This window comes from Eucyclogobius newberryi, unplaced genomic scaffold (genome assembly GCF_026437365.1).
Source record: "Eucyclogobius newberryi isolate DKJ021-1_F unplaced genomic scaffold, fEucNew1.0.hap1 SCAF_7, whole genome shotgun sequence".
NCBI lineage: Eukaryota > Metazoa > Chordata > Actinopteri > Gobiiformes > Gobiidae > Eucyclogobius > Eucyclogobius newberryi.
Window position 1 is genome coordinate 30,499,939 of NW_027316389.1, and position 24,015 is coordinate 30,523,953.

Sequence of the window (24,015 nt, forward strand, 5' to 3'; positions counted from 1 at the left end):
GACGAGCAGGTCGGATCACAGCTGACCCTTCTCACCCTGGACACGGACTATTTTATCCACTCCCCTCAGGCAGGAGGCTACTCCCCTCAGGCAGGAGGCCGCTCCCCTCAGGCAGGAGGCCATGCCCCTCAGGCAGGAGGCCACTCCCCTCAGGCAGGAGGCCGCTCCCCTCAGGCAGGAGGCCACTCCCCTCAGGCAGGAGGCCACTCCCCTCAGGCAGGAGGCCGCTCCCCTCAGGCAGGAGGCCACTCCCCTCAGGCAGGAGGCTATGGTCTATCCGGACCAGAACCTCCCGCCACAAGAACAGCTTCTTTCCCTCTGCCGTTGGACTCATAAACACTTTATAACACCCGCCACTTTATCTATAATTTATATCAACAATCACTCACTGCTCTCTTCACTTGCTTCATTACTACTGTAAATTTAACTGTAAACGTTGTGTACATACTAAGTATATTTGATCTTATTAGGCAATTTAATTGTTTTTCTTTAATGCATGCCTTATTTGATATTTTTTGCTTTATTATTGTTGCATTGTTGTATGTTGCCCCGAATCAACAAAGCAAGAGTCTAGCCTGTGAATTTTGTTCACCGACAATGACAATAAACATTTTGAGATTCTGAATTCTGATTGTCACACAAGAAAGGTCAAGAAAAGGTATGGTGGTGGAGCACACTTGCACCATCCCCCATGACCTAAATATTAAAGATGTAGTTTTAAGGTAGAGCAGATAGAATTGGCTTGAAATGCAGCTTTCACCTACCGCTGAGAAACGTCTGCCGCCCACTCTCGATGGGCAGTGAACGTGGCTAGTTCAGTTACACACAGTTGGGACCCCAACTTCTAGAACTACCAGGCGCCAAAGCACAATCCAGGAGCAACCCACAGTGCGGCGTGTCGTGGGGTGCGAGCCTCGCCACAGCACTAGAGTAAAACATGCATTAGCGCTTGTAGAAATACATTATGGAAGCAGAAAACGCAGAAAATACCTGAGGAAAGGAGGATTGGGCATCAACAAAAAGTAGGAGAAGCAGAGAAAGAAGTGGAAGAGGAGTGATTTTATATTGAGCGGAGCGACACCTGCTGGACAAAGTCATATATGCAACAACATTGCACTTACATCTCAAATTAAAATTTTTATTTATTTTTTAAAAATGTATTTATACTTGAGTGTTTATTGACATTTACCGTCCCCCCCTACATCATAATTAGAGTTTGGCCCCTGACCCTTGGCCAGACTAGTACAGACACTGGTTATTCATTAACTGCATAGAACTTGTGATTGTTTTGCTGCCAAACCTGGCAAAGGCTATAATAGTGTAGGTAACTTAGTGACACCAAATAAAGCTTTCATCCCTGACTTCTTAACATAATAATAAATCCAGCCACAAGCACCAATGATCGTCCTCAGTGCCGCTGTACTCTGCGAGAGGTAGTAGTATTTGTAGTATTACACCTCCTGCCTAATGCATGGTGCATGGTTTCTGTCATTGCTACACCGTAAGTAACACAGCATATGTCTCATGGACTTTTTTAATCAAGTCGCAACATTGAGTTGACGAGTGCGTTAATGGGTTTGGAAGTAGCAATTTTGGCAATTTGGCATCACGAGACTACGCCAGCTTGCTAATAATAATGCATTTGTATTGTTTATATTTTTGGACATTCACTTTGCATAATGTATTCACCCGACACTCGATGGTGGTAAGATACAGACAGACCAAAGGGAATGTGGGTGACGTGTAACAAATCACTGGGGGTGGGGCTAAAAGAACCTGGTTTTGTCCTAAATCGGCTCACTTGTTTGCTCTCTGCTCTCACCATGTTTACTTCTGTGCTGTTGCTGTGGATATGTCTCTGTTTCTTTATCATGCAGTTCAGATGTCGACGGCCCAAAAACTTTCCTCCTGGACCCATTGCTCTGCCACTTATTGGGAATGTACTCAACTTAAGCCTCGACAACCCTCTGAAGTACTTTGAATCGGTATGTTTACCAGGGCTGGTGTTTTTTTTTTTTTTTTTTTTTTACACATTTTGAACAATTACAATTTTATCTTTGATCTATTTTAATATAAGTTAGCAGTTACTTTCAAATGGATGAAGCTTGTTTTCAATAACTAGTTGAGTAAACTTTAGTTAGTTTCAATATTTGTCTCAATATTATTTACAGTTCAATTTAATTCAACAGAATAGCTTATTAACTCTTTCACAGTCTCTTCCATGCTGAAGTGTTACTCTATAATGGACTCTGCACTCAGCACAATAACCCTGCTATTGAGAAAGTCGAGAGTAAACTTCATGACTAAGGTTTATTTTTAATTTTTTTTACATTGTCAATCATTATAAGCACAACTTAATCAAATGAATTTGATTAATGCCCCATCTCTAATGTTTACTGATAAATACTCTATTTTTTACTGATTTATTCTGTACTGTAGGTAGGGCCATTACAATGTGGTAGACTGCAGAGGGCCCAGGGGGGGCCGACTCTATCGCTTTTGTATAGTGCCCATGCTCGTACACAGGTTTGAAAAAACACCCCTAATCACTGACCTCCTTACCCCTGAAAAAGTACCCCTTTTCACTGACCAAACCCAAAAAAGTACCCCTTTTCACTGACCACGCCAAAAAAAGTACCCCTTTTCAATGACCACAACCAAAAAGTACCCCTTTTCCTTGACAAAGCCTGAAAATATACTGTTATTGTACTGTATTGTTATACAAATTTACAATTCAATGACATGAAAATTCTCAGAAATAACTTTATTTCAAACATAATATACAAGTACACAATGATATTTATTGCAATGAGTTGTCAAAAAAACAGGTTCAGATCAAGATAGCTTACTGTATGTTCAAGCACATGAACATAACTCACATTTTATGTACAGATAGTTATTTAGCACATATAACAGTTTTTAATGTACACACGTTTCATAGCACAAAACTCAGCACTCTATTTATAAGCAAAATGTATTTACATGATCAGCCTCGGCCCAGAGCAGCAGCAGCAGCAGCAGCAGCAAAGTGTCCGGGCAGTGGGGAAACAGTTCAGGGAAGTGAAGGTTCGTGATTCAAATAACTGGGCGCTCCGCAAATACGAAGAGCGCACCCGCGCGCTCCGCTCGGCCGCTCTGTGCGCGCTCCGTGCGCGGAACCCTTGGGCAGTGAGAGAGTCGGGCGCGCACGCCGGGGAGAAGAGATGACGTGGCGGTTAGGGCGCACCGTCACAGTCAACAAACAAAAAAATCACCAAGATTGCTTGAAAAAGTACCCCTATTTGCAGAAAAAGGTAAAAAAAAAAAAAGGACCCCTAATCACGGATCCGCGCGGATCCGCGGAAACGGCTGGAAAACCCCGCCTTTTCCGCGATTTTTTGTACGAGAATGGACACACCTTTCCACAGAGTCGGCCCCCCAGGGCAGAGGGCCTTCTGCTTCTGCTGAAGGGGCCCCATACATTACTGTTTTATTAATTCAACCCCCACATGTTTTTATAAAGAAGTTGTTAGAAATATTTCAATTAAAAGATAGAAATTGTAAGAACAAAACTTAAAGAAGCTATTTGATATGCATTGTTTGTATCACTAATGCACAACAGTCAACTGTAAATGCCAGTGCTATCTCTTCAGAAGTCCCACACTGTCAGCAGTCCATGCTAATAAAGAACTTTTCACTTCACATGACAGAGTGCCTCACATTGTTGTTCTGACTGCTGTCACATTATCTGGTAACAATATAGCAAGTCCTTCTCCTGTGTATATATTACTGGCCTATTCCTTGTAGATCACCTGTCGATCACCTTTAGATCACCTGTAGATCACCTTTAGATCAGCCTTTTGACCCACTGTTTTTACAATGTGTCATTTTACATTTGTTTCCAGTTGAGGAGGACTTATGGGAACGTCTACAGCCTGTTCCTCGGGCCCAGAGCTGCCGTGGTGGTGAGTGGGACCCAGGCTCTGAGGGAGGCTCTGGTTAACAAGGCTGTGGACTTCGCTGGACGACCTCAGGACATGTTCATCAATGAACTTGTAGAAAAAAAAGGTTATTTTTATTTCTTGACTCATTTTACTCAGAACCTTTTGTTTAACACAATACAATACTTGCAGCATTTTCTTTATTCAGAATATTAAAGGTGAACTATGAATTAAAAATCTAGTTCCTGTTATGGCATTTTCTTCATTTTTGTCTTTTATCTTACACAATACGAAGGCCTTTAGGTGGTTTATTGCCGTGGCATTGAAGAACTGGCAGTTTATAAGCCAATTTCAATGGGAAGAAAGATCTGACATCGAGCTGAAAGAATATTGTTGAAGCTAAAAGTAAAACTCAAATACTGCCCAAAAGCACAAACAATTCTCTAAGGGCAGTCTTATAGAACATGTATCAAAGTACCTGTGGCAGTCTGACATTTCCAAACAGAGATCATTTCTGTGAAAACGTTCTATGCATTATATAGATCTTTGATGCTGGGGTGTAATAATATCTATTGAGGATTGTGTACTGCTGCCAAAATGTACTCAAGACCCAGAAAACCACCATGTGCTCAGGGTTGCTCAGGAAGAAGAAGTGAAACACTTTACTTATGACCTATACAGTCAGTCATGTGACTCACATGACTGAGACCACCCTGCCACATGTCCCCAATTACAGTAACATTGTTTACAGATGCATATATATGTATGTACAAAAGAGAATCATCTTTCATGAAAAGCACAGAATGAAATGTATTTTTTCATAATTTTCAAGAAAATACAGAGAAAAGCAAGGAAGGAAAAAACAGGAAGGGAGAAGATGGGAAAATATGGGAAAAGTGTGGTCAGGACTGTTGCCTGCATCTTCGATTCAAAATCATATTGTGTGGGTGTGTAATATGGTGCTAAAAAGTGCACAAAAATGGACTGCCTTACGCCAGGTGATAAGTTCCTAGATATCACAGTGGTCTGGAGGGGTGTTCAGATCATTAGATCTCACGTGAAACCGTGAATCTGCCTGACATTTTGTCAAACACAGACTGCAGGCCGTCTGAATGTAACGCAAACACGTACTGGACCTGCCTCGCATTAGGTGTGCACCCGGCTTTAGAAAAGATGCTTTCAGGGACAACGTTGGCTGTGGGGAAATTTCTTTTACAAAATATAATAATAATGCTGCCCGATAATGAGACATTTTAATTCTACTCTCTTAACCTTAATCTAAAGTTGGGCATGTTTTGCTACTAAAGTGTGTAAATGGTGTTTCAATAGCGATGACTGTTCCTACAGTTATTTTTTGACAATTTTAGTACAAACCAGGGAAATTTGCAAAAAACAATGAAAAACTGAGTGTGTGCTTCCTCCCTTGGCCACTGAAATATAAAGTAAATAAAGTGACATCACTCTTGATGACAATGATTGGGACTTGGAAAAAATACTTCATGCTGATTGGTTGAAGTGTCACAACAATGGAAGAAGCAGATAAATCAACATTCTGTTCGATAAAGTTGAGAGAAAGGCACAGACATCTTTATTCTATGTGCAAAAAATACAAAATAGTCCCTATTTTCTGTTTTCGTTCGTTTGAGCACTTAAACTTTGTCTTTGGTTCCTCCCAATCCACAATGTTGCCCTGTGATTGGTCCAGTCTCCGCATCACTGGTGGTTCTGGCCAAATCACAACTGAAGACAACGGTGGACTCAATGAACTCAGATATCTTGAGAATCTATCTCGCTGGCGGGGTCCCATTGCACTGCCCTGATTACGGTTGCTGTTTGAAGTGTGGAGACAAACACATTTTCGGCTCACGCGCTACTTTTATATATAAAGCCCGAAGATCTACCTATAGATCTAAATGATTGTTTATTATTATTTTTATTTTAGTTTAACCATGATTAGGCTATAGAAACACAATGTAGGCTTTCATTAATAGCCCAATATTGTTTATCATATACAAATGTGCAATATAACTAAACTATTTAATACAGCTGAGTATTTTTGACAGCGTGCGTTACACTGTTCGCGCTCGCTCTTCGGCTCGCGCTCTTCGCTCTTCGGCTCGCGCTCTTCGCTCTTCGGCTCTTCGCTCTTTGGCTCGTGCTCTTCGGCTCTTCGCTCTTTGGCTCGTGCTCTTCGCTCTTCGGCTCTTCGCTCTTTGGCTCGTGCTCTTCGGCTCTTCGCTCTTTGGCTCGTGCTCTTCGCTCTTCGGCTCTTCGCTCTTTGGCTCGTGCTCTTCGCTCTTCGGCTCTTCGCTCTTTGGCTCGTGCTCTTCGCTCTTCGGCTCTTTGGCTCGTGCTCTTCGGCTCGTCGCTCTTTGGCTCGTGCTCTTCGCTCTTCGGCTCTTCGCTCTTTGGCTCGTGCTCTTCGCTCTTCGGCTCTTCGCTCTTTGGCTCGTGCTCTTCCACTCGTGCTCTTCCACTCGCGCTGTGTGTCGAGCCCACAGCGGTGTTCTTGCTGAAACTGGTGGAAAAGCGGCCAAAATAATAACACTTGTGCTGCTGTAGAGCTCTCACTTGTAATGTCAGGCTATAAACTAAAAACAGACAGGTCTCTGGGATCGACCCTCTCTGACTCTGAGATTGACCGGTAGATTGCGATCAACGCATTTGGCCTCCATTATACCTCCAGAGCCCGCCCTCACTCCACCCTTTAGTCCTCCAGGCACTGCCCAGTTCTGCCGCTCTATTTGCTATGTGGTTGTGAGCAGAGTTTAGGAGTTAAGCCCCACTTTGAAAAAATCTACTCAAAGAGAAATAGAAACGGAATGTGTTCAGGGCACTCCCAGTTTACCCTTTCTTTTACAACAAGACACAATGGGAAGGTAGAGACTAATCTCATATGCACTACCTGTCTTCTGGGTGTGTCAGAGTTAAGCTCAAAACATTCCAAAAAACAAGAACGACACAGGTTATTTTACTCGCGCGAGGAGAAATGTTGGAGAGGTTTCACAGGACGTCGCTAACATCTCTGAACATCTCTCCTCAGTTTTATTAGTTGAGAGTTTAGCAGTTCAGGGTCAAAAGTTCACAAGACACTCCACATGTGGTTAATGGTCCCAAGATAAACACACACAATGTTAGTTTTCACAAGTCCTTGTTTAGACAGTGACATCGGCTTCTTGTCTTGGCAAGGTTTAAACAGCTTCTGCCGAAGCTTGATTTAATGTCTAAACAGATGAATCCGCTCTGACCATTGTTTACTGCACTGATCGATACAAAAACGCTTATATGAGGTTATACTTCTATATATCGATACAATTGATAAGACCTATGCTTTATTCACATTTTATTCCATAAGAGTGTTCCATTAATAATGAATGTTTGAATTATGTGCACTTTGTGCAGGTCTAATTCTGGCTGATTATGGTCATAAATGGAAGGAGCATCGTCGCTTTTCTTTGATGACCATGAGAAACTTTGGTATGGGTAAAGACTCGATGGAGCAGAGGATTCTGAAAGAACTACAGTACACTATCAATGAACTGAAGAAAAAAACAGGTGTGTTAATACTTCATATATTAATTGAAAATCTTTGACTCATTTGACTGTGATTCCATCTAGTGGTCAAGTGGAGAGATGTGTTTTTTTTTGTAAAAAATATGACTGTGGCTGGAGAGCCGCGGCGCGGTCAAATGGCCGCACAGTTTCAGGGACCGCGGCATTTCCCTTATAGTCCGTTATAGCCTCATGGCTAACCCTAACCTTAACCCTAACCTTAACCCTAACCTTAACCCTAACCTTAACCCTAACCTTAACCTTAACCCTAACCCTAACCTTAACCCTAACCTTAACCCTAACCTTAACCCTAACCTTAACCCTAACCTTAACCTTAACCCTAACCCTAACCTTAACCCTAACCTTAACCCTAACCTTAACCCTAACCTTAACCCTAACCTTAACCCTAACCTTAACCCGGCGCGGTCTAAAACGCGGTCAAATATAGCGGCGCAGTTTCAGGAGCCGTGGTGCGTGGCCGGCACAAAAATAACATGGCTTTTTCGGGCCACGGCTCTGCAGACACTCCCAAAAAATATATACTTTTTAATATCAGACAAAATGTTGTTTTAATGTTTTTATCTTTATATTTTTAAAACAAACAAAATAGAAGTAACAAACAGAACAAAAGCAAACAGAGTAAGACCAGTATAAAGAACAATCAAAAGGAAATAAGAAATAAAATGTCAGTCAGGCATACAGTGAGGGAAATCAATATTTGAACCCCCTGCATACCACACGGTGATGGAGGAGGTGAGGATGGAGGAGGTGATGGAGGAGGTGAGGATGGAGGAGGTGATGGCACATCTGCACTGTCAACTTGGCTTTCCTCAGCCGCCGCAGGAAGTACATCCTCTGCTGGGCCTTCTTGATGAGGGAGCTCATCAAGAGCTGAAGTCCACAAGCAGGATCCTGGCATAGGTTCCTGAGGAGTCCAGATGCTGCAGGATGTAATGGCAAGACGCCAGGGAGGTGTGAAGAGTGTGCAGTGTCTCAGGTTAGAGGGGGAAGACATCGTCTGGTCCGGGGACAAAAGTAACAAAGTGTATGAGAGCACATTTATAACTGCAGAGGCTTAACTGTAGGACAGGGGAACTTACAGATGAATAACACAGCAATATCAACATTAAGATAAGATAAGATAATCCTATATTGTCCACACATGGGGATATTTCATTGTTGCAACGCAGGTAGCTACAGAGGTAGATACAGAGGAAAAGAACAGATCTTATAGGAAGTTTGAAAAACACTCTCAATTGAAGATCTCTTATAAACAAAAACTCCTATAGACAAAACATCCCATTTCCCAACAAGGGATGGAGGGGAAACTTAACAAAGATAAAGATAAATAAATAAATAAATAAATAAATACCATTGCATGTGATCACGACAGTAATTGCACAGTAATTGCACATTAATTGCACAGGAATTGCACATGAATCACAACAGTAATTGCACATGAATATGGCAGTATTGCGAGTGTTCAGGGCTTACAGTGTTTGTTATAAAGTGTGACAGCAGCAGAAGGAAAGACCTGTGAAACCTTTCCTTCACACAGCGAGGGTGGATCAGTCTGTCACTGAAGCTGCTCTCCAGAGTGGACAGAGTGTCCTGCAGGGGTGAGACTCATGGTCCAGCATAGATGTGAGTTTAGCCAGGACCCTCCTGTCCCCCACCTCCTGCACCGAGTCCAGAGCACAGCCCAGGACAGAGCTGGACTTCTTGATGACTTTGTCCAGTCTCTTCCTCTCCCTCTCTGTGATGCTGCTGCTCCAGCAGGCCACACCTACAGGAGCTGATGCCACCACAGAGTCGTAGAAGGTCTTCAGGAGTGGCCCTGTCACTCCAAAAGACCTGAGTCTCCTCAGGAGGTAGAGCCGACTCTGGCTCTTCCTGTACAGTGTGTCTGTGTTATGAGTCCAGTCCAGTTTGTGGTTCAGATGAACACCCAGGTACTTGTATGAGTCCACTCTCTCAATGTCCCGTCCCTGGATGTTCACTGGTAAGGGGGCAGTGGGGTGGCGTCTGCGGAAGTCCACCACCATCTCCTTGGTCTTCCCCGCATTGATGAGGAGGTGGTTCCGCTGACACCAGTCCACAAAGTCCTGCTCCAGTCCCCTGTACTCCACATCATCGTCGTCCGTGATGAGTCCGATGATGGCAGAGTCGTCAGAGAACTTCTGCAGGACACAGCTGTCCGTGTCATGTCTGAAGTCTGCAGTGTAAAGGGTGAAGAGAAAGGGCGCGAGGACAGTGCCCTGGGGCGCCCCCACACTGCAGGTCCTAGTGTCAGACACACAGTCCCGGGCTCTCACAAACTGGGGTCGCTCTGTGAGGTAGTCCAGGATCCACTCTGCCAGGTCATAGTCCACACCAGCCGTCTCCAGCTTGTCCCTCAGGAGCAGCGGCTGGATGGTGTTGAAGGCGCTGAAGAGATCGAAGAACAGGATCCTCAGAGAGCTGCCAGGCTTTTCCAGGTGAGAGAGAGAGCGGTGCAGCAGGGAGATGACGGCGTCCTCCACTCCAATGCCAGGCCGGTATGAAAACTGCAGCGGGTCCATGGCTGAGCTCACGGTGGAGCGGAGGTGGTCCAGGACCAGCCGCTCCAGTATCTTCATCAGGTGGGACGTGAGAGCCACTGGCCTGAAGCTGTTGAGGTCTTTGGGGCGCGGTGTCTTAGGCACAGGTACCAGACAGGAGGTCTTCCAGACCTGTGGTACCACCCTCAGCTTCAGGCTCATGTTGAAGACATGCTCCATAACTCCACACAGTTCATCTGCGCAGGACTTAAGGAGCCTGGGGCTGATGCCGTCAGGTCCTGCTGCCTTCCTCACTTTAATCCTCTTCAGCTCACTCCTCACCTGTGCTGCTGTGACAGTCAGTGGTTGGCAGGGGGACTGTGTGCTGGGGGGATGGGTGAGTCCAGGCGAAGTGGGGAGCTGATGGTCCGGGGCGCAGAAGCGAAGAGGAACGGATGCAGGGCATTGTCCGGCTGTGGAAGAGGGAGCATGCAGCTGTGCAGGGGGAGGGGCGGGTGACCGATCAAACCTCAAGAAGTGAGCATTTAAATCATTCACCCACTGTAGGTCTCCCTCTGTCTGGGCAGGGGGGTTTTGAAGCCCGAGATGGTTTTCAGGCCAGATTTATCCAAACGCAGGGCATTTACATATGTTTAATTTTCCTTCTGGGAATTTTGAAAAGGATGCATTAAACCACGGTTTACAGTGTTGTTAGGAACTAAAAACTATTCATATCCATCTTTTGTCTTCTAGACAAAACTTTGAGTGGTCAAGTCATGTTTCACAACATGGCCTCAAACGTCATCTGCCTCATTCTGTTTGGAAAGCGGTTTGAATATGATGACGAGTTTATGAAAAAATATGTGCATTGTATCACCGAGGTTAACAAGATTGTCAATGGACCTTGGACTTTTGTGAGTTTACATATATTTTGATTAAACTCAAAGACATTAGTGCATGTTTTAGTCATTGTGTTTTCTTGCAGCTGTATGATAGTTTTCACTGCATTCGGCGCTTGCCATTACCGTTCAACAAAGGATTTAAAATGTGGCAGGTAATACTTACAAATTATTAAATAAGCTTTATATTGCACTTTTGTATTGTGCCTACTGAATTTTTTTCTTGTTCTTGTGTCCCAGACATTGAAAAGTATGACTGTCTCTGTAATAAATGAGCAAATGAAGACCAGAGTGCCAGAACAACCTCAGAATTTTGTCCACTGCTATTTGGATGAAATGGACAAGGTAGATACTTTGTACTATATTTTGAATGCAAACAATTCAGATTCTTTCAAATAGTAACCTGCTAGATATTACATTTTCTATGGCCCAAAATTTAGAAGACAGTTTGTTTCTGATTATATGATTGTATGGCCAAGGGATAGTGTTAAGGTTCAGATTATGTATACTTTGTTCTGGGGTTTCACCTTTCCCAGATCTGGAACAGGGCATCACTGACACCTGGGATTGTTGGCGTTTTAACCTGGCATAACCAGTAGGACCACGTATAATGTCCCAGAAATGTTCTATGGGATTTACGTCAGAGTGGCATGAGGAGATGTACTAATGACAATTAGTTGGGTACATACACATGGCTTGGGTACATACACATGGCTTGGGTACATACACATGGCTTTAGTACATACACATGGCTTGAGTACATACACATGGCTTGGGTACATACACATGGCTTGGGTACACACACATGGCTTGGGTACATACACATGGCTTTAGTACATACACATGGCTTGAGTACATACACATGGCTTGGGTACATACACATGGCTTGAGTACATACACATGGCTTGGGTACATACACATGGCTTGGGTACATACACATGGCTTTAGTACATACACATGGCTTGAGTACATACACATGGCTTGGGTACATACACATGGCTTGAGTACATACACATGGCTTGGGTACATACACATGGCTTGGGTACATACACATGGCTTTAGTACATACACATGGCTTGAGTACATACACATGGCTTGGGTACACACACATGGCTTGAGTACATACACATGGCTTGAGTACATACACATGGCTTTAGTACATACACATTGCTTGAGTACATATACATGGCTTGAGTACATACACATGGCTTGAGTACATACACATTGCTTGAGTACATATACATGGCTTGAGTACATATACATGGCTTGGGTACACACACATGGCTTGAGTACATACACATGGCTTGAGTACATATACATGGCTTGGGTACACACACATGGCTTGAGTACATACACATGGCTTGAGTACATATACATGGCTTGGGTACACACACATGGCTTGAGTACATACACATGGCTTGAGTACATATACATGGCTTGGGTACACACACATGGCTTGAGTACAAAGAAAGTGTAAATATATGTCTTGAGGGACAAAATAAAATGTTCATAGGTTTTTTTGTTTGTTTTGTTTATAGAGAGCCAATGACGGCACATCATTTTCCTCAGACGAACTGTTGGTGTCTTGTCTCAATCTACATGTTGCCGGCACCGACACTACATCCAACACACTGCTCACAGGCTTCCTTTACCTCCTGACCAAGCCTCACATCCAGGGTGAGATCATGTTCTGTTCAGTTATGTGTTTGTGTGTTTACGGTGACGGTCTTATACGTGTTTCTTCCCCAGAGCGCTGTCAAAAGGAGATAGACCAAGCGCTAGAAGGAAAAGGCGTTGTCTCTTTTGAAGACAGACACAACATGCCTTATGTCCAGGTATATCATACATTTGCTAAATTTTGCCAGACACTGACCAGACTTGGAAAACGTCAAAAGAAGTACATTAGCAAGAACAATGTTACTTTTTAAAAAAAATTTACACAAAGAATTGTGGAACACTGATACTGGTACATACATTTATCATATCCTAGTGCCATTATACTGTAGAATGAATGATATGTTTACTAATTGGCATTTTAAGATCTCCATTGGCTTATGTATATATTTATAATACTGAAACTGAACTGAAAATTATACACTCAAGCAAAAATGTACAAATTAGTCACAAAATTTTACTGAGCTATTCATACTCATATTTATATTAATAATCCATCCCATCTCAAAAGTGTGGCATATCGAGATGCAGACCAGACAGCATGGATATTGCACAAGTGTGCATTTGGCTGGACTAAATAAAAGGCCACTCTGAAATATTTGGCAGCTCAAAAAACCCGCTGCAGTTTTCATACCGGCCTGGCATTGGAGTGGAGGACGCCGTCATCTCCCTGCTGCACCGCTCTCTCTCTCACCTGGAAAAGCCTGGCAGCTCTGTGAGGATTCTGTTCTTCGATCTTTCCAGCGCCTTCAACACCATCCAGCCGCTGCTCCTGAGGGACAAGCTGGAGACGGCTGGTGTGGACTATGACCTGGCAGAGTGGATCCTGGACTACCTCACAGACCGACCCCAGTTTGTGAGAGCCCGGGACTGTGTGTCTGACACTCGGACCTGCAGTGTGGGGGCGCCCCAGGGCACCGTCCTCGCGCCCTTTCTCTTCACCCTTTACACTGCAGACTTCAGACACGACACGGGAAGCTCTGTCCTGCAGAAGTTCTCTGACGACTCTGCCATCATCGGACTCATCACCAATGACGATGATGCGGAGTACAGAGGACTGGAGCAGGTCTTTGTGGACTGGTGTCAGCGGAACCACCTCCTCATCAACACGGGGAAGACCAAGGAGATGGTGGTGGACTTCCGTAGACGCCACCCCACTGCCCCCTCACCAGTGAACATCCAGGGACGGGACATTGAGAGAGTGACTCATACAAGTACCTGGGTGTTCATCTGAACCACAAACTGGACTGGACTCACAACACAGACGCACTGTACAGGAAGAGCCAGAGTCGGCTCTACCTCCTGAGGAGACTCAGGTCTTTTGGAGTGACAGGGCCACTCCTGAAGACCTTCTACGACTCTGTGGTGGCATCAGCTCCTGTAGGTGTGGCCTGCTGGAGCAGCAGCATCACAGAGAGGGAGAGGAAGAGACTGGACAAAGTCATCAAGAAGTCCAGCTCCGTCCTGGGCTGTGCTCTGGACTCGGTGCAGGAGGTGGGGGACAGAAGGGTCCTGGCTAAACTCACATCTATGCTGGACCATGAGTCTCACCCTCTGCAGGACACTCTCCGCTCTGGAGAGCAGCTTCAGTGAGAGACTGATCCACCCTCGCTGTGTGAAGGAAAGGTTTCGCAGGTCTTTCCTTCTGCTGCTGTCAGACTTTATAACAAACACTGCTAGCCCTGAACATGTGCAATACATGTATTACCTATTACCTAGTCTTGTGCTAGCTATTTTTACTTTATTTTATTTTATTCTATTATCATTATTTTATTATTATTATTATTATTATTATTATTATTATTATTATTATTATTATTATGTTATTTTTATCTTTATCTTTTTATTTTTTATTTATCTATTTTATTTTATTTCTCAAGAGTTCTATTAAGAGTGTTTTTTTTTTTTTTTTAACTTCCTATAATCTGATCTTTCCTCCTGTTCTACTGCGTTGTAACAACGAAATTTCCCCTTGTGTGGATATTAAAGGATTATCGTATCTTATCTTAAACAGTCAGCAAATTCAGTGGTTCTTTTGGTGGTCAGACCAGAAACTGACAGGTTTTCTGCATTTATATTTTTGTTCAGTGTATTATATGTAACGACACAATCCCAAGCTCTTTCTTGTAAAGCTGAGAGAGAATTAACCACATTCCTTTTCTTTGACGCTCCATCAGGCTGTGTTGCATGAGAGTCAGAGAGTGGCCGACACTGTGCCTTTGAGTGTTTTTCATGCGACCACCAGAGACACAGAGCTGATGGGGTTCTCCATTCCCAAAGTATGTAGGATCAATTGAGTTTGTGTTTATGTGCTAGTTGTATAAAATGTCTCTGCTTTGGTCCTAGGGCACTTTAATCATCCCCAACCTGTCGTCAGCGCTCAGTGAGGAGGGACAGTGGAAGTTTCCTCATGAATTCAACCCTGAAAACTTTCTCAACCACAAGGGGGAGTTTGTCAAACCAGACGCCTTCCTGCCCTTCTCTGCTGGTATAATGACCCTTTCCTGACCAACCAAGACTATACACGCTTTTACAATGCTTTGAAAAAGGCATTCAAATTTGGAACAATATTCTGTCTGCACAATTTGGATGGGCGTCAGATTAACCAATCAGAGAAAAACATACCGTAGTCTGTTCGTAGCGTAAGACAAACAGTGGCTTGCGAGTAAAAGAGAAGAAAAAAGGAACCCCACATTTACAGAGGACACTTTTCTTCTCGCCATCAAATCTAGTCAGCATCAGCAACTCATATATATAACATAAAAGACAATATAGTATATAACTGTCAAGAAATTAGACATACAACGATGCTATTCCTTAACACACAGAGAACACAATTCAACTTAGAATATGAAACGACACAGAAATATCAGACATTTGTATGGCATGCATGGGAGAAAACGCGGGGACTGATCACGCAAGCTGTGGTAAGCAGCCTGCGTGATCCTCCTGCGTCTCACCCTGTTTTTTCCCATGCTGATTGGTTTTATTAGATATTCTGGAATAGGCGGGTCATATTTCTCATTGGTCAGCCTCACATCAAGGCACTTGGTATTTTTCCGTAGAGATCAAGCCTTGGGTAAACATTACCCAAACTCCTCTGGGCTGTCACCCCCCTCCTCGGGTAAACATTCTTTGGCCCATCTTTACGACCCCTTCACAAATGCAGTTTGTCACACACCCGTTTTTCTCTTAGACTAATGATGCAGATAAAATATCACTATTATGCAGATAAAATACATCACAGAAATATAATCATCCATCCATCCATCCATTTTCTACCGCTTGTTCCCTTTCGGGGTCGCGGGTGACTGGAGCCTATCCCAGTGACTTCGGGCCTTAGGCGGGGTACACCCTGGACAGTGGCCAACTTGTCGCAGAAATATAATCATATATTCACATTTTATCACAATAACATAAATCATGGTCGCTTATTATAACTGTATTCACCAAGTTATAATCAGCGACCATGCCCCTGTGTCTTTGCCAACATCCACTCAAACAAAGACAAAGAAACCACATTCAAAATGGCGACTCAATACGTTTCTTCTGGAAGATGTAGTTGTAAAACAGCAATAGTCTTTAGACGCTTGATTCCTTGTTCACTTTTTTCCTCCTTGATCCATCTCAGTGTCACATGTCCGGTGGAGCCCATATTTCGAGTGTAGAGTGCGTTTCTTATTAAATACATATTCATTTTTATGTAAATAAACACATAAAGTGACGTGGTGTTCGAAGATGCATGTTTTTGAATTTGGGGCAACTTTCTTTTAAGATGGAGTTGGGCTTCTTAAGAGCGCCTCAAGAATCTGGCGCAGAGATCTCTTAGCAAGTCGAAGTAATAAAAATTTCCGAAGAAACAATCTTGAATAAGGGCCATTGTCGGTGTTATCACATTTATTTTGGATTGCACTTCACCTTTGGGTTCCGCCCAAACCCCAATGCTGCAAAACAAACATGGCGGCGCTGACATTAGCACATCAGCGGACACAATTTCGGACAGACACTTCCTAGATTGATTTATCGAGAAGAACTCCATTCAGAGTGAGACTAAGATCAATTTGGCATGAACCAGTTTTATCAAAACTCTAATTCAAGCAGAAAGTAGAAGCGATTCCTTTTCCATGTAACAAAGACGTAGTATTCAAGCACTGAAATACTTCTGCCCACTCTGACAGAGCACACAGAAAAGTGACATATTTGATTGTTTTCAATGTTTTTGTCCAGGTCCTCGAGTGTGTCTGGGAGAAGGCTTGGCCCGTATGGAGCTCTTCCTCATCTTGGTGACTCTTCTGAGGAAGTTCAGGTTCATTTGGCCTGAGGACGCAGGAGAGCCTGACTATGAGCTGGTGTTTGGCATCACTGTGACGCCAAAACCGTACAACATGAAGGTGGAGCTGAGGGCCCCACAGTGAAGAATCTGTCCATAAATTAATCTCTCACAATAGTTAGTAAAGAAACTATTTACTTGAAAAGATACATGACAATATATTGGAAAAAATGGGCTTAGTACTGTAATGGCAAAAATAAGGCAAGGAGGCGAGTTGCTTTGTCTCAATGTTAAGGTGATTTAATCAGGCGTTTCTCTCTCTCTCTGGTACATTACATGATCAGAATCTCCCTCTTGTCCCATGTCCTACATATTTATACCCGTAGTCACATGACCACACACACAGAAGTTCCAGGTCACTGGTCTCTCAGGTACAAAGGAATCAAGGAGCAAATGGGACATCAAAGAAACAGTGGTTTCAGGAAGGACACAGTACATAACATTTGCATTAATTCAATTCACATGTCTTGCCTAGTGTGAAACATAACGTGGGACTTCCTAATCACTCCAGGAGGTCCGGACATGTAGATTTCCAGGCCAAGAGGAGTTGTGTCAGGCTGTTGACTGTGTTAGAACTAAATCAAATTAAGATAGAATTTGAAAAGCAAAGGGCCAGATTATATTTTTCCACAACAGACCTCTCCCGTGATAATTTAGGAAACTCGCTTTCCTAATTAATCACAATCAGAAGGAAAAATAAAATATCACTACGTCAATAAACCATAAACAAGCTGCTGTTTGAAAGAGTAAAAATTGAAAAATTTCAAAGTCTATCTTAAAGTAAAGTTGTACACAGGCATAGGGTCCATGGAGGAAATCCAACAAACAAAATAAAATGAAACAATTTACAAAACATAAAAATTTAGAACTTGGAGGACAAATGGTTATAGTACTAATAACAAAGGATAATGAGATGAAGTAAACCAATCAAAAGGTATGTATAAACCAGATCACAACATAGAAATATTACAGTATGAAAATAGGGATCAATAACAGCGTATCAATAACAAGGTACTCATATTCAAAGAGAGAAAAAAAAAGAAAAAAATCGAAAGTAAGTACGAGATAACAACAGTAATCAAAAAGTAAAAGGATAAAAATATGATAACCATAAAATATAAAAGATGGCACACGGAAATGGTGGAGGAAAAAAAAGAGAAGGTTCAAAAATGTCATGTTTTGTCCTGTCTACGGAGCTCTTTGGCCGTAAACATGCATCGACAGTCTGTGTAATCTGTGTGCATGTCCCCCCTTTTTCCCCCCTTTCGATGCATGATCACGGCCATGGGGTAAAACATTTTGTTTTTTTGTTTTTTGGCAAACATGGTGGCCTGACATTTGCAGACAGCAATTTCAGCGGGCGGCAGGATCCCCTCCAGAAGTTCATTAACCTGTGTGGAATTGAAGATAGGTTTACCATCTGATTTAAAAAAAAATGTCGCCACATCCCGGCCCAGTCGTGACATACGCCGAACGCGTAACGTGAGTCTGTGACAGTGGTGGCAGACTGGCCTTTGTTGTCGGCATCTCTGGATGCAGATCCATTTACATAAAGGGTTAAATCAGCGTTAGTGAGTGGCTCTTCTTTCAGGTCCGGTCTGGAAGTGCACACCTGTTCAATGGAAATTGGTGCGACGGGGTTAGATTGTGTACATCGTTTTACTGTTCTGGGGCTTCTAACTCCACCCGATTTGCAGGGGACAATTACTCCCGCCTCTTGTGGTCTGCAGGGGCGTGTGTTCGATTTTGGGAGGGTCATCACGGGTTGACATGTTTGAATTTGGCCTACATCGGTTGTGCTTTTGGCCCAAAGATTAAGTTCAGGAATTGCCCCTGCCCCCGCATGAGACGAGAAGCAGTCAGCAGGCCCGTCTGTGTCCATGCAGCTTTCACACCTTTGAGCTCCTGGATCTGTTGGTAACCAAAGAGTACAATGTAAATCCCCTTCCTTTTTAAATTCAGCCTTGTCTGTGTTCACCTTTTCCTGTGCTAAAGACATGAGTTCAATTGGGATTTTTGGGGTCAATTTCCAGTGATGATCAGCTGTAGATTTTGTTTGTATGGCTAACAAGTTTGAAACATTTGCCAATTGTCGTGTGGTTGTGACTTTTAGACCATCTGAGGTTGAAATCAAACAAATGCCCAGCGCGCCCATTAAGTCACGGCCGAGGAGATTCACTGGACACAAGGGAGAATATAGGAAGGTGTGTTTGAATGATGACCCATGGATATCAGAACAAAGCAGGGGAGATGTGTAATACTCTTTGGTTGCATTACCGGATGCTCCTAATGAAAGAGTAAAACACCCATTTAGCTTGGGCTTTCGTGCCAGCGAGGATGTCCTCACCACCGAGTGTGTTGCACCAGAATCGACTAAAAAGGTGATTAGTTCACCATCAATGACTAAAGGATACTCAGGAAATGTAGTTTTAGTTTGACTAAATTCAGCATAAGTACCATCTTGCGCTTTCGCACCAGCTTCAAGATCAGTGATTGTTTGCGTGAGCAGTGTGTGTGTGATACTGTCCCATTGGGTGTGTTGTTCTTGTGTTGTCTGAGCTGTCATGTCTGCGGCGCGGTGGGATCCATCTTCTAGGCTCAGCCAATCCGGGCCGTGCTCTGCACCGTGCTGCTGCATCTGGGGAGGTTGTGGGGCGGCGGGCGGCGTTGGCAGCGTGAAATACTCCTCCTGTGGTTGCCTGGGGTATTGCAGTGGTGATGGCAGGGTGAGATGCTGCTGTGGCAAAACGGAATACTGCCTCTGTGGTTGGAAGGGGTATTGCTGTCTGGGGGGGTGAAGATTCCTCAGATGTCTGTCCAGCTGTCGGCAGTTCCTAGCGATATGTCCAGGCTGTCTGGAGTTATAACACACAACTATTGACATGTCATATCTTGGTCTGTGGTTTTGTTGCCTCTGCCACTGCGGTCTGTGAGTCGGAGTGGTACCCGTATTGGCATAGAGCATGAGAGTGGCCTGGTGGAGCTCTCTCTCTCTTGCCTCCTCCTTTTCCAACTTTGCCTTTCTGATAAGTTCCTGTGCATGGCGTGCATGCCTGCACAATGTTTTGAGCTCTAGGTCATCCATTCCGCCCACGTATGTTTGGTCAATGTTCTTTGCAATGTCCTGGTTCAGTCCTTTGAGTATGGCATCACATAGGAAAGTCTCATATGGCGTGTCCGGTGCCTCTTGTATGCCGCTCTGCTCTTTGAACAGAATGGAGAAACGATGTATAAAATCATCTGTGGTCTCGTCAGGCTTCTGTTTGCACAGTTGTACGGCTGTTCTGTCATATTTCCGTGGAAACGCATGGATGATTGCGTCGTTTAGTCTGGTCAAAGCTGCAATATAAACCGTGTTTTCGTTATACGTGAGTTTTTCGGGACGTAAATTGTTCGCTGGAACACTGTCTTTGATTGTAGCAAAATCACTTGTTTTCATCTTCAGAGTCAGAAGTTTCCGTAGTTCTAAACCGGACGGCCGAAACTCGGCGCAAAAATCTATTAGATTAGCAACAAAAGTGTGTCCGTTTGCCGCAGGGTCAGGTAAAGATTTAGCCACGTCCATGACTTCGTCGTGGCTCCAGGGCCTGTAAACGTACAACTGTCCGTTCGGTCCGGCCACTTCTACCATAGGAAAGGCGTCTGTGGTGGGTCCGTTTTGATTCCGGAGATTGTATTTCTTAGAGTCCAGTTTCTGTTCATCTCGTTCGTGTCCCGTTTTCGCCATGGTCGCCGCGTCCCCTCCTGTGGAGTCGTTGTCCACCGCGGCCTGCGCGCCCCCTCCTCCCAGAGCTTGTTCGGCCCGATTGACCAGACAAGAGTCAAGGTCCGGGTCGATCCGCGCCGCCGACAGACATGTTGACTCTGTGTGCAAAGGAAGTTTGAGAGCAGTTATTTGTTCTTGTGTGTGTACGTGTTGTGTTGTGTTGTGTGTGGGAGTGAAGAAGCGTGTGCATGTGTGTATTGTGTGTGGGAGTGCAGATGTGCATGCATGTGTGTGTTGTGTTGTGTGTGGGAGTGCAGATGTGCATGCATGTGTGTGTTGTGTTGTGTGTGGGAGTGCAGAGGTGCATGCATGTGTGTGTTGTGTTGTGTCTGTTCCGTCCGGAGAGTGTGGCATGTTATGTAGGTAAGACGGCGGATTTTTATATTAATTTGTGTAGGGGGCAGTAAGTTTACACAATTTCTTTCGTTCCCGCGTTTTAGCTTCAGTTTCCCATATTTTAAATATTTTGTTATGCTTTTCCATTTCTCTCACAAAATTCAAAGACACTTTCTTTTTCTTCATTTTCAACACAGTCTCTTTCGTTTCCGTTAACTTCAACCCAAGTTGGGTGATTTTGTTCACGCTTAATGAACCACCAATTGGGAAACCATATTTTTTAGACCATACATCCAGGCATTCCAAACATTCATTCCCATATTTTTTTGACATTGCCCTCATAGTGGGTGTTTCTATTGGCATGACGTCCTTGGACTGTTTTACACCCATTTCGTCTGCTCTCTTAACGACCCGCGGTCCTGATATATATATATATATATATATATATATATATATATATTTTATCGCACACAGCGTTTAAATGTTAGAGTTAAAATTAAGATTCCAATCCAACTTGTATTAGGATTGTCGTCGTAATCTAGCACACAGCTCTAACATTTTGGAGTTACAGTTAGAATTAGAGCTTTGTTTAATAACAGAGTTTCAAACAAAGCGCTAATTCATTCACACAGCTCTAACTCAATCATTATTCACACACAGCTCTATTTGTTTAAGTTACAGTTAAACTTAAAGCTATGTTCCATTTAGAACATCTCTGTAAGTTATTCACACAGCTCTAACTTAATCACTCTATTTGTTTAATTTACAGTTAAACTTAAAGCTATGTTCTATTTAGAACATCTCTGTAAGTTATTCACACAGCTCTAACTTAATCATATTCATATACAGCCTAGTCTTACAATTGAGACAAAGCCACTCACCTACAAGGTCCTTTTTTCAAACCCAGCGCCGGAATCCCTCTCTCCAGGGCCTGTATGGTACAACGTCTGCTTAGGTGAAAATGCTGGATCACACAGTCCCCGGAAATCGGGAGTCCGGTCGAGGATAGTTGCCAACAACGCCAAATTGTAATGGCAAAAATAAGGCAAGGAGGCGAGTTGCTTTGTCTCAATGTTAAGGTGATTTAATCAGGCGTTTCTCTCTCTCTCTGGTACATTACATGATCAGAATCTCCCTCTTGTCCCATGTCCTACATATTTATACCCGTAGTCACATGACCACACACACAGAAGTTCCTGGTCACTGGTCTCTCAGGTACAAAGGAATCAAGGAGCAAATGGGACATCAAAGAAACAGTGGTTTCAGGAAGGACACAGTACATAACATTTGCATTAATTCAATTCACATGTCTTGCCTAGTGTGAAACATAACGTGGGACTTCCTAATCACTCCAGGAGGTCCGGACATGTAGATTTCCAGGCCAAGAGGAGTTGTGTCAGGCTGTTGACTGTGTTAGAACTAAATCAAATTAAGATAGAATTTGAAAAGCAAAGGGCCAGATTATATTTTTCCACAACAGTACATATTTTCAGACAGAAGCTAGTGTTTAAAAGTAAACGTAGATTGTACTATATTTGAATCCATTGGAAGACAATAATAAATGCACTGTAGTGCCATCAACATTCCAAGAAGGGGCGCTACATACCCAAAAGCTTTAATTATGAATACATAAATAAAAATGTGTGCATAACCTGTTGTTAGTGGCTACGCCAAAATAATAAAGAAGCCGTTCAAGAAGCATATCACGTTGTGTCGTTTTTCACATGAGTATCTTTCCCTTATTTTAATCTGGACACAACAGATTCATGGCAACAAGGAAGGGATTTGGTGAGAAGAATTTTAGAAGTGAAATTTCTTTTGAGATGAAACAACGTGCAAAACATGGCAGTGTTTTCATTGACAAAAATGCCTATTTGGACTCAAAATGGACAAATAGCAGGCAAAAGCAGTGTTTTTGACGGTGGTTGGTAAGAAAAGCCACACCCTGCTAGACCTAATCGACATAACGCACACTTATTTTGTACCAAAGACAAGTTGTATTGTTGAAAGATACAAGTTCAATACAAAAACCAGCAAGACAGGAACGATCACGAAAGCTCTTCTAGATGACATTCTCAGAGACAGATTTGGGTGTCTCGCAGATGTGGCTGAACCTTAGCCATTGTTGACGAACCTCATATGGAATATCTGGAGCAAAGAAGAAGCACTTGCCTTTGTACTGGAGGTCTCCTTTAACCCTTGAAGCCTTCAAGGCACATTCCTTCATGCGATTGTTATGAAACTTCATTATCAGGCCTCGTGGTTTATCAGCTGTTGGTCTTGGTCTGCCCAGGCGACGTGCTCTTTCGATTGGGATGGGGGGACTTAAACCCCTGAGCCATCAAGGAGCTCAGGATAATCTTCTCCAAAAATCATTCTGTATTCTTTCCTTCTTCTCCTTCTTCTATGCCCACAAGCCTCAGGTTAGGCTCGGGTAATCTGGACTCTAGGATCTTATTTTTCATATTATTGTTCTCCGACTTCAGCATTTTATCTGAAACTGTGATAAAATGTGAATATATGATTATATTTCTGTGATGTATTTTATCTGCATAATAGTGATATTTTATCTGCATCATTAGTCTAAGAGAAGAACGGGTGTGTGACAAACTGCATTTGTTTGTGAAGGTATCATAAAGATGGGCCAAAGAATGTTGCCCCGGGGGGGGGGGGAGTTGCACCCCCCCTTGCAGGCTTTATCTCTACGGAAAAATACCAAGTGCCTTGATGTGAAGCTGACCAATGAGAAATGTGACCCGCCTATTCCAGAATATCTAATAAAACCAACCAGCATTGGAAAAAACGGGGTGAGACGCGGGGGTGAGACGCAGGAGGGTCAGCCAGGCTCCTTACAACGGCCTGGCTGACACAGTCCCCGCGTTTTCTCCCATGCATGCCACACAAATGTCTGATGTTTCTGTGTCGTTTCATATTCTAGGTTGAATTGTGTTCTCGATGTGTTACGGAATAGCATCGGTGTATGTCTAATTCCATGACAGAAACACACTGCTCGACTTCC

General features: G+C 43.4%; 1 protein-coding gene across 1 annotated transcript; it reads left to right on the plus strand.

Moving 5' to 3' along the window:
- Positions 1–1,778: 1,778 nt before the first annotated feature.
- LOC140348662 (cytochrome P450 2F3-like) lies at positions 1,779–17,059 on the plus strand. Its single transcript, XM_072434677.1, has 11 exons — positions 1,779–1,985; positions 3,885–4,047; positions 7,323–7,475; positions 10,745–10,905; positions 10,977–11,045; positions 11,131–11,235; positions 12,429–12,567; positions 12,640–12,725; positions 14,742–14,843; positions 14,911–15,052; positions 16,792–17,059. The coding sequence occupies exons 1-11, from the start codon at positions 1,824–1,826 to the stop codon at positions 16,977–16,979; spliced, it is 1,470 nt and encodes a 489-aa protein (XP_072290778.1). The 5' UTR covers positions 1,779–1,823; the 3' UTR covers positions 16,980–17,059.
- The last annotated feature ends 6,956 nt before the right edge of the window (positions 17,060–24,015 follow it).

Coding starts and splice junctions, on each gene's coding strand:
- LOC140348662 (XM_072434677.1), top strand. CDS start 1,824: ATGTTTACTTCTGTGCTGTTGCTGTGGATATGTCTCTGTTTCTTTATC. Junction 7,476..10,744: donor TGAACTGAAGAAAAAAACAG/GTGTGTTAATAC, acceptor TTTGTCTTCTAG/ACAAAACTTTGAGTGGTCAA. Junction 10,906..10,976: donor TCAATGGACCTTGGACTTTT/GTGAGTTTACAT, acceptor GTTTTCTTGCAG/CTGTATGATAGTTTTCACTG.